The sequence below is a fragment of the Euprymna scolopes genome, chromosome 9, assembly GCF_053919585.1.
Source record: "Euprymna scolopes isolate OS-2025 chromosome 9, ASM5391958v1, whole genome shotgun sequence".
Taxonomy (NCBI): Eukaryota; Metazoa; Mollusca; class Cephalopoda; order Sepiida; family Sepiolidae; genus Euprymna; species Euprymna scolopes.
The window spans coordinates 165,838,484-165,851,035 of record NC_136490.1 but is presented as its reverse complement, the minus strand read 5'-3'; the positions used below and the strand labels follow the sequence as shown (position 1 = coordinate 165,851,035).

The following is a 12,552-nucleotide window of genomic DNA, read 5'->3' as shown; positions in this document are numbered from 1 at the left end:
TTTTTCTGTTCTCGTCTTGTCCCTTGTTTCTTCAGTTTCTGTTTTGTTTGTTTTTTCAGTGTCTTTTGATGCAGTAATTATTCTTTCAGTGTTCGTCATTATGTATGTTTCTAATTCTTTTCTTGTCTCATTTACGCACTCCTCTATACTAACCAGTCCTCTTCCACAATCTTTTCTTTTCACAGAGAGTTGGTCATTATCATCTTTTGAATGTAGTGCATTGTATATTATCATGAGTTTTGTGGTTTACTAATCAATATGCCTCAGTTCTTCTTTAGTCCATGCTATAAATAGTCCAAAGTATCTTACAAGTGACACTGCCTTATGCATATTTATAATAGTTGCATAATAGTTTTGACACACGCTGTTTTTCGTTAGATCATTGAAGTTAAACAATGCTGACTATAGTCACTACCAGATGGGTGACGATTTAAGACTACTGGAATTCCTTAAAATCCTTTTCTTCAATAGGAAGTCGACCCAATCAGCTAAAGGTGAATTGCCAGACTAGGAGTTTCTTTCTACTCTCATTTTATGTGGCTTTATTTTTCAAGACTGCTTATATGTTTTATCAAATTATCATTTAAATTGTATTTTTAAGTAAAATTTTATCATTATGATTTTTCTTATTAAGTTATTGATTGAACGTAATTTTTACAAAACTGTAACTAAATTTTTTCAGGCTATTTTTATTTCTATATATAAATATATAAAATGCTTGAATGTAAATGCTTTCTAAACTTTCTATTTTTAATACAATACAGTTATGGGTGGAACATCCAACTGAAGATTTACAAAGTTTACTCTTATCCTTGAGTGGCATTCGTGCCTTGATAAGTGGCGACTTCCATGCAATGATGTCCACGGGCCTTAATTCTAGTATATATCAAATATAAAATTGTTATTAAAGTAAAAAAAATATTTAAAGCGAAAAAAATGGCGGGGCATTAAACTAATTTTTAATGTTATTGATACTCTTTGGCCATTATTGTTTATAATTTTATTCGTGTTCTGAAACGACATAACAAATAAATCTATGACGTCATGTTAATGCTATAATCATTTTTTTCAGGTAATGTTTTAAGCTCTATTCATAAAAAAGTCTAAATAGCTCTTAGGATAGTACTTCAGACTAGAGATCAGAAAGCTCACTTGATTTCCGCTTGCCTTATTTGTTTTGGTATCATATAGCATTAATGCAATATTTTCTACCTGTAAAAAACATCTGCTATATTAAAATAAGACAGATTTGACCTGATGTATTTACTATGCTTAAAAACATGACTGACAGAGAAAATCTACTTTTATGTAAGATGAGAATTTGGAAAGAAGCTTAAAGTCAATTTTTTATTCAGCCGTGTACATGTTTCTCGATTACTTTCAAATTTCGAAGAGTCACAAAGTAATTCATTTTGATTTTTTACTATTAACAAAAATCCACCGCATTCACCTTTTTACATAGAAAGAAAAAAGCATTGTGGTTGATTTAATTTCGTAATTAATTTATTTTTATGATGTAATGACTATGAAGACACCCAAATTGATCCACATACGAATATGATTGTCTGGTATGAACCAACAATACGGATAGGGAAAACAGTGAAAAATATGCTGAAAAACATTGAAAAATATGCTGAAAAACATTGAAAAATATGCTGAAAAACATTGAAAATATGCTGAAAAACATTGAAAAATATGCTGAAAAACATTGAAAAATATGCTGAAAAACATTGAAAAATATGCTGAAAAACATTGAAAAATATGCTGAAAAACATTGAAAAATATGCTGAAAAACATTGAAAAATATGCTGAAAAACAGTGAAAAATATGCTGAAAAACAGTGAAAAATATGCTGAAAAACACTGAAAAATATGCTGAAAAACACTGAAAAATATGCTGAAAAACATTGAAAAATATGCTGAAAAACATTGAAAAATATGCTGAAAAACAGTGAAAAATATGCTGAAAAACAGTGAAAAATATGCTGAAAAACATTGAAAAATATGCTGAAAAACATTGAAAAATATGCTGAAAAACATTGAAAAATATGCTGAAAAACATTGAAAAATATGCTGAAAAACATTGAAAAATATGCTGAAAAACAGTGAAAAATATGCTGAAAAACAGTGAAAAATATGCTGAAAAACACTGAAAAATATGCTGAAAAACATTGAAAAATATGCTGAAAAACACTGAAAAATATGCTGAAAAACATTGAAAAATATGCTGAAAAACATTGAAAAATATGCTGAAAAACACTGAAAAATATGCTGAAAAACACTGAAAAATATGCTGAAAAACACTGAAAAATATGCTGAAAAACATTGAAAATATGCTGAAAAACACTGAAAAATATGCTGAAAAACATTGAAAAATATGCTGAAAAACATTGAAAAATATGCTGAAAAACATTGAAAAATATGCTGAAAAACACTGAAAAATATGCTGAAAAACACTGAAAAATATGCTGAAAAACATTGAAAAATATGCTGAAAAACACTGAAAAATATGCTGAAAAACACTGAAAAATATGCTGAAAAACATTGAAAAATATGCTGAAAAACACTGAAAAATATGCTGAAAAACACTGAAAAATATGCTGAAAAACATTGAAAAATATGCTGAAAAACACTGAAAAATATGCTGAAAAACACTGAAAAATATGCTGAAAGCTAAATTATTATCGTTTATTAAAGCGATTTACTAGCTTTACCACTCAGCTAATTCAATCAAAAATATTTTTTTTCTGAAACATTACTTTGCAAATAAAATTTATAAAGTAATTTTTAGTATTTTCTGAAAGTTAATAGTAAACAAATAAAAAGGAAATACGCAAGAAACACAAGAAATAGTTGCACAATTTTATTAAAATATAAAGATAATTAAAGCACAAAATAAGACTTCAGTTTAATATTTTTATATTTTTCTTCATTTTGACATAATTTCTTTTCAGTGATTTCTAAATCTACATACAATATTTTCAAGGTCAAATGATTTTTATAACAATCAAATATATTATACGAAGCCACCATTATCAAAATATTATGTTTATAGGACTCACATAAATATTGGTTATGATTTTTACAAATAGGTTTTAATGTGTGAAAAATTAATATTAGCATTTTTAAGTCTTGAAAGCACTTCGTTCACAGGAAGTGGTTTGGATTTTAGCAGATACTCTGGGTTGGTTCTAAAACACCAGCAAAGCAAGTCTTTCACAGAATTAGTCTTTAAGGTTGGATCTGTTTGTCGGATGGCCAAATCCAAGCTTTGAATTGACACTGGACTGAAAACAGAAAAAAATAAAAAAAAATAAGGTACATTCATTAATAGTGATATCTAATTCCAAGTTTTATTTTGTTTTTTCAAATTTAAAGTAAAGGAAAAAGAGGAAAAATGGTTCATAATAATAAATAAAGGTTCATATTATTAAATAAAAGTTCATAATAATAAATAAATGTTCATAATAATAAATAAAAGTTCATAATAATATAGAATGGTCCATAATAATGAAGAATGGTCCATAATAATGAAGAATGGTTCATAATAATAAATAAGGGTACATAATAATAAATAATGGTCCATAATAATGAAGAATGGTTCATAATAATGAAGAATGGTTCATAATAATAAATAAATGTTCATAATAATAAAGAATGGTCCATAATAATAAAGAATGGTTCATAATAATGAAGAATGGTTCATAATAATGACGAATGGTTCATAATAATGAAGAATGGTTCATAATAATTAATAAATGTTCATAATAATGAAGAATGGTCCATAATAATGAAGAATGGTTCATAATAATGAAGAATGGTTCATAATAATAAAGAATGGTCCATAATAATGAAGAATGGTTCATAATAATGAAGAATGGTCCATAATAATAAAGAATGGTCCATAATAATGAAGAATGGTCCATAATAATGAAGAATGGTTCATAATAATGAAGAATGGTTCATCATAATGAAGAATGGTTCATAATAATGAATAAATGTTCATAATAATAAAGAATGGTCCATAATAATGAAGAATGGTTCATAATAATGAAGAATGGTTCATAATAATGAAGAATGGTTCATAATAATAAATAAATGTTCATAATAATAAAGAATGGTCCATAATAATGAAGAATGGTTCATAATAATGAAGAATGGTTCATAATAATGAATAAATGTTCATAATAATAAAGAATGGTCCATAATAATGAAGAATGGTTCATAATAATGAAGAATGGTTCATAATAATGAATAAATCTTCATAATAATAAAGAATGGTCCATAATAATGAAGAATGGTTCATAATAATGAAGAATGGTTCATAATAATAAATAAATGTTCATAATAATAAAGAATGGTCCATAATAATGAAGAATGGTTCATAATAATGAAGAATGGTTCATAATAATGAATAAATGTTCATAATAATAAAGAATGGTTCATAATAATAAAGAATGGTCCATAATAATGAAGAATGGTTCATAATAATGAAGAATGGTTCATAATAATAAATAAATGTTCATAATAATAAAGAATGGTCCATAATAATGAAGAATGGTTCATAATAATGAAGAATGGTTCATAATAATGAATAAATGTTCATAATAATAAAGAATGGTCCATAATAATGAAGAATGGTTCATAATAATGAAGAATGGTTCATAATAATAAATAAATGTTCATAATAATTAAGAATGGTCCATAATAATGAAGAATGGTTCATAATAATGAAGAATGGTTCATAATAATGAATAAATGCTCATAATAATAAAGAATGGTCCATAATAATGAAGAATGGTTCATAATAATGAAGAATGTTCAAAATAATAAAGAATGGTTCATAATAATAAAGAATGGTTCATAATAATAAATAAATGTTCATAATAATAAAGAATGGTCCATAATAATGAAGAATGGTTCATAATAATGAAGAATGGTTCATAATAATGAATAAATCTTCATAATAATAAAGAATGGTCCATAATAATGAAGAATGGTTCATAATAATGAAGAATGGTTCATAATAATGAAGAATGGTTCATAATAATAAATAAATGTTCATAATAATAAAGAATGGTCCATAATAATGAAGAATGGTTCATAATAATGAAGAATGGTTAATAATAATGAATAAATGTTCATAATAATAAAGAATGGTCCATAATAATGAAGAATGGTTCATAATAATGAAGAATGGTTCATAATAATGAATAAATGTTCATAATAATGAAGAATGGTTCATAATAATGAAGAATGGTTCATAATAATGAAGAATGTTCAAAATAATAAAGAATGGTTCATAATAATAAAGAATGGTCCAGAATAATGAAGAATGGTTCATAATAATGAAGAATGGTTCATAATAATAAATAAATGTTCATAATAATAAAGAATGGTCCATAATAATGAAGAATGGTTCATAATAATGAAGAATGGTTCATAATAATGAATAAATGTTCATAATAATAAAGAATGGTCCATAATAATGAAGAATGGTTCATAATAATGAAGAATGGTTCATAATAATGAATAAATGTTCATAATAATAAAGAATGGTCCATAATAATGAAGAATGGTTCATAATAATGAATAAATGTTCATAATAATAAAGAATGGTCCATAATAATGAAGAATGGTTCATAATAATGAAGAATGGTTCATAATAATGAACAAATGTTCATAATAATAAAGAATGGTCCATAATAATGAAGAATGGTTCATAATAATGAAGAATGTTCAAAATAATAAAGAATAATTCATAATAATAAAGAATGGTCAATAATAATAAAGAATGGTCCATAATAATGAAGAATGGTTCATAATAATGAAGAATGGTTCATAATAATAAATAAATGTTCATAATAATAAAGAATGGTCCATAATAATGAAGAATGGTTCATAATAATGAGGAATGGTTCATAATAATGAAGAATGGTTCATAATAATAAAGAATGGTCCATAATAATGAAGAATGGTTCATAATAATGAAGAATGTTCAAAATAATAAAGAATGGTTCATAATAATAAAGAATGGTCACTAATAATGAAGAATGGTTCATAATAATGAAGAATGGTTCATAATAATAAATAAATGTTCATAATAATAAAGAATGGTCCATAATAATGAAGAATGGTTCATAATAATGAAGAATGGTTCATAATAATGAATAAATGTTCATAATAATAAAGAATGGTCCATAATAATGAAGAATGGTTCATAATAATGAAGAATGTTCAAAATAATAAAGAATGGTTCATAATAATAAAGAATGGTCCATAATAATGAAGAATGGTTCATAATAATGAAGAATGGTTCATAATAATAAATAAATGTTCATAATAATAAAGAATGGTCCATAATAATGAAGAATGGTTCATAATAATGAAGAATGGTTCATAATAATGAATAAATGTTCATAATAATAAAGAATGGTCCATAATAATGAAGAATGGTTCATAATAATGAAGAATGGTTCATAATAATAAATAAATGTTCATAATAATAAAGAATGGTCCATAATAATGAAGAATGGTTCATAATAATGAAGAATGGTTCATAATAATGAATAAATGTTCATAATAATAAAGAATGGTCCATAATAATGAAGAATGGTTCATAATAATGAAGAATGTTCAAAATAATAAAGAATGGTTCATAATAATAAAGAATGGTCCATAATAATGAAGAATGGTTCATAATAATAAATAAATGTTCATAATAATAAAGAATGGTCCATAATAATGAAGAATGGTTCATAATAATGAAGAATGGTTCATAATAATTGATAAATGTTCATAATAATAAAGAATGGTCCATAATAATGATGAATGGTTCATAATAATGAAGAATGGTTCATAATAATGAAGAATGGTTCATAATAATAAATAAATGTTCATAATAATAAATAATGGTCCATAATAATGAAGAATGGTTCATAATAGTGAAGAATGGTTCATAATAATGAATAAATGTTCATAATAATAAAGAATGGTCCATAATAATGAAGAATGGTTCATAATAATGAAGAATGGTTCATAATAATGAATAAATGTTCATAATAATAAAGAATGGTCCATAATAATGAAGAATGGTTCATAATAATGAAGAATGTTCAAAATAATAAAGAATGGTTCATTATAATAAAGAATGGTCCATAATAATGGAGAATGGTTCATAATAATGAAGAATGGTTCATAATAATAAATTAATGTTCATAATAATAAAGAATGGTCCATAATAATGAAGAATGGTTCATAATAATGAAGAATGGTTCATAATAATGAAGAATGGTTCATAATAATAAAGAATGGTCCATAATAATGAAGAATGGTTCATAATAATGAAGAATGTTCAAAATAATAAAGAATGGTTCATAATAATAAAGAATGGTCCATAATAATGAAGAATGGTTCATAATAATGAAGAATGGTTCATAATAATAAATAAATGTTCATAATAATAAAGAATGGTCCATAATAATGAAGAATGGGTCATAATAATGAAGAATGGTTCATAATAATGAATAAATGTTCATAATAATAAAGAATGGTCCATAATAATGAAGAATGGTTCATAATAATGAAGAATGTTCAAAATAATAAAGAATGGTTCATAATAATAAAGAATGGTCCATAATAATGAAGAATGGTTCATAATAATGAAGAATGGTTCATAATAATAAATAAATGTTCATAATAATAAAGAATGGTCCATAATAATGGAGAATGGTTCATAATAATGAAGAATGGTTCATAATAATGAATAAATGTTCATAATAATAAAGAATGGTCCATAATAATGAAGAATGGTTCATAATAATGAAGAATGTTCAAAATAATAAAGAATGGTTCATAATAATAAAGAATGGTTCATAATAATAAATAAGGGTACATAATAATAAAGAATGGTTCATAATAATAAAGATTGGTCCATAATAATGAAGAATGGTTCATAATAATGAAAAAATGTTCATAATAATAAAGAATGGTCCATAATAATGAAGAATGGTTCATAATAATGAAGAATGGTTCATAATAATAAATAAATGTTCATAATAATAAAGAATGGTCCATAATAATGAAGAATGGGTCATAATAATGAAGAATGGTTCATAATAATGAATAAATGTTCATAATAATAAAGAATTGTCCATAATAATGAAGAATGGTTCATAATAATGAAGAATGGTTCATAATAATGAAGAATGGTTCATAATAATAAAGAATGGTCCATAATAATGAAGAATGGTTCATAATAATGAAGAATGTTCAAAATAATAAAGAATGGTTCATAATAATAAAGAATGGTCCATAATAATGAAGAATGGTTCATAATAATGAAGAATGGTTCATAATAATAAATAAATGTTCATAATAATAAAGAATGGTCCATAATAATGAAGAATGGGTCATAATAATGAAGAATGGTTCATAATAATGAATAAATGTTCATAATAATAAAGAATGGTCCATAATAATGAAGAATGGTTCATAATAATGAAGAATGTTCAAAATAATAAAGAATGGTTCATAATAATAAAGCATGGTTAATAATAATGAAGAATGGTTCATAATAATGAAGAATGGTTCATAATAATAAATAAATGTTCATAATAATAAAGAATGGTCCATAATAATGGAGAATGGTTCATAATAATGAAGAATGGTTCATAATAATGAATAAATGTTCATAATAATAAAGAATGGTCCATAATAATGAAGAATGGTTCATAATAATGAAGAATGTTCAAAATAATAAAGAATGGTTCATAATAATAAAGAATGGTTCATAATAATAAATAAGGGTACATAATAATAAAGAATGGTTCATAATAATAAAGATTGGTCCATAATAATGAAGAATGGTTCATAATAATGAAAAAATGTTCATAATAATAAAGAATGGTCCATAATAATGAAGAATGGTTCATAATAATGAAGAATGGTTCATAATAATAAATAAATGTTCATAATAATAAAGAATGGTCCATAATAATGAAGAATGGGTCATAATAATGAAGAATGGTTCATAATAATGAATAAATGTTCATAATAATAAAGAATTGTCCATAATAATGAAGAATGGTTCATAATAATGAAGAATGTTCAAAATAATAAAGAATGGTTCATAATAATAAAGAATGGTCCATAATAATGAAGAATGGTTCATAATAATGAAGAATGGTTCATAATAATAAATAAATGTTCATAATAATAAAGAATGGTCCATAATAATGAAGAATGGTTCATAATAATGAAGAATGGTTCATAATAATGAATAAATGTTCATAATAATAAAGAATGGTCCATAATAATGAAGAATGGGTCATAATAATGAAGAATGGTTCATAATAATGAATAAATGTTCATAATAATAAAGAATTGTCCATAATAATAAAGCATGGTTAATAATAATGAAGAATGTTCAAAATAATAAAGAATGGTTCATAATAATAAAGAATGGTCCATAATAATGAAGAATAGTTCATAATAATGAAGAATGGTTCATAATAATAAATAAATGTTCATAATAATAAAGAATGGTCCATAATAATAAAGCATGGTTAATAATAATGAAGAATGTTCAAAATAATAAAGAATGGTTCATAATAATAAATAAATGCTCATAATAATAAAGAAAGGTTCATAATAAAGAATGATTCATAATAATGAAGAATGGCTCATAATAATAAATAAATGTTCATAATAATAAAGAATGGTTCATAATAATAAATAAATATTCATAATAATAAAGAATGGTTCATAATAATAAAGAATGATTCATAATAATGAAGAATGGCTCATAATAATAAATAAATGTTCATAATAATAAAGAATGGTTCATAATAATAAATAAATGCTCATAATAATAAAGAATGGTTCATAATAATGAAGAATGGTTCATAATAATAAATAAATGTTCATAATAATAAAGAATGGTTCATAATAATAAATAAATATTCATAATAATAAAGAATGGTTCATAATAATAAAGAATGATTCATAAGAATGAAGAATGGTTCATAATAATGAAGAATGGTTCATAATAATAAATAAATGTTCATAATAATAAAGAATGGTTCATAATAATAAATAAATATTCATAATAATAAAGAATGGTTCATAATAATAAAGAATGATTCATAATAATGAAGAATGGCTCATAATAATAAATAAATGTTCATAATAATAAAGAATGGTTCATAATAATAAAGAATGGTTCATAATAATAAAGAATGGATCATAATAATAAATAAATGTTCATAACATTAAAGAATGGCTCATAATAATGAAGAATGATTCATAATAATGAAGAATGGTTCATAATAATAAATAAATGTTCATAACATTAAAGAATGGTTCATAATAATAAATAAATGTTCATAATAATAAAGAATGGTTCATAATAATGAAGAATGGTTCATAATAATAAATAAATATTCATAATAATAAAGAATGGTTCATAATAATAAATAAATGTTCATAATAATGAAGAATGGTTCATAATAATAAATAAATGTTCATAATAATAAAGAATGGTTCATAATAATAAATATAGCCTAAAATATAAAATAACTTCTTCATATATTAGTTTAAGTTATTTTGTTTGATGTATTGTTATTTGGCATTATATAAAAATAAATAAAATAACATGAATTAGCTTGGTAAATAGCTTCTCTATATCTCATTCCCTATCACAGATGGTTACATTTCCGACACGTTTCCCAGACCAGCAGGATCAACATGCCTCACTTTTAGATCTATTTCTGACCACAGTTCCCCATGATTGTGCAACGAATGCCCAAGGCCTACTCGGGAATGCTGATCCTGCTGTTATAATGGTAGAAATCGCCTTAAATTCTCGACCAAAAACTGAAGATCCACATCTCAAAACAACGAGGTGTTACAAAAAGGCTGAATGGAAAGCAATCAGGGATCTCATCAGTGAGGCCCCATGGGAAAATATCTTTTCTCTTCCAGCTGAACAGTGTGCAAATGAAACCACTGAATGGTTCAAAACAGCAATTGAAGCACATGTTCCCCCATGGAATTCTATAGCAAGCCCCAGGTTTTATATGCAATTCATTTTATTTCTTCTGTAAAAAAAATTATAATCAATATTGTTGTGGAGACTCCCACTAATTAACATAGTGGGTGAGTGAGATATATAATCACCAATACCGGGGGAGTTCTGCAACGACCGCCAAATAGACAAAACGCCTATGTTGTCTCCAGTAAGACAAGCAACATGCCACCTGCCGAAATATCTCCAACTGAAGTATATCTGAAGACATGTATATATGTATATAACTTTTCTGCCTAATATATTATTGTTATACCTTTACTTTCCGTGTTCTTGTTAATTATTTGTGCAGACACAACAGTGGCGACGGGAATTTGAAAAAAACTTACGCAGGATAAAATCCAATATTAAACATAACAGTGCCGTCGAGCATTCGAAAAAAGACTTATGCGGGAAAATACACAACTAAACTCAACAGTGGTGTACAAAAAATACTTACTCGAGAAAGATTGAAAAAAAAACGTACTGTAACGTGCATCCAGGAGATAAGCGCCCGCGTGTTTGCGTGTTGTGTGGGTACGTGGGAGAGACGGATGAGGGGAAAAAGACTTACCTCAGGACCAGCTCAGCGTTACCAACCAAAAATAGAAAAGAGGGACCAAGATGGCGACCGCCGTCTTTTGTAAAGTATGATGTCTCGCAAAGTCACACGAATTCTCGGAATATGCAAATTTAGCCGGCCTAGAACGACGATAAAAGCGGGTGAGGGGAAAGACGTGGGGGAGTGACGATTGAGTTGGCTGGGGAATCGTGTGGCTGTTGCTTCTTGTGCCGTGTTGAGGATATCTTACCGTGTTAAAGAGAGAGTCGGCGCCATCTTGAATTTTTCCTTACATTTTTTTTCTTACAAGCTATTCCGGCCATTTGGCCTCTAGGACTATGACCGAGTCGAAATTTGACTTAAAGCTCATACCCGAGTTTGACGGGACCACGTCCATCGTCGACTGGGTTGAAAGGGTCGAGCTGACGTGCGACCTTTGTGAGGTGAAAAGGGTACACACTGTAATTCCCCTGAGATTGGCTGGGGGTGCCTTGAGTGTATATCAGCAACTCAGTGCTGCCGAAAAGGGAGATGTCACCGCAATTAAAGCTGCGCTGTACAAGGCATTTGCCATGGATCCTTGTACGGCTTATGAAAAATTTGCTTCCCGAAAACTTCTACCGGAGGAAAGCGTGGACGTTTTCTTCGCTGAGTTAAAGAAACTCGCAGTTCTGTTCGGTGGAGGGGTGTCGGAGCGGACGCTTGCGTACGCGTTTGTGGCGGGCCTTCCCACTCGGGTGAAGCAGCTACTGAGAGCCTCAACCAGCGTTTCAACAACGACCATGGAACACTTGATGGAACGTGCTCGAGCCATCATCAAAGATGAGGAGGACCTGGGGGAACCAGTTGTGATGGCGACACAGACAGGCCAGATTGGCGCTCGGGAGATTCCGAATCAGAACCCTGCAAGCAATGGGAAATGTTTT

The 12,552-nt window shown here is 26.7% G+C and overlaps 1 protein-coding gene across 2 annotated transcripts in view; it reads right to left on the bottom strand.

Annotated features, from left to right (window-relative positions):
- Positions 1 to 2,847: 2,847 nt before the first annotated feature.
- Positions 2,848 to 12,552, bottom strand: part of LOC145284966 (translin-associated factor X-interacting protein 1-like) — a 378,099-nt gene continuing 368,394 nt past the window's right edge. For both annotated transcript variants that reach the window (XM_080134070.1, XM_080134071.1), the window contains exon 15: positions 2,848 to 3,286. In XM_080134070.1, the coding sequence (XP_079990196.1) occupies positions 3,082 to 3,286 (205 nt within the window). In that variant the 3' untranslated portion in view covers positions 2,848 to 3,081. The remainder of the gene's footprint in view (positions 3,287 to 12,552) is intronic.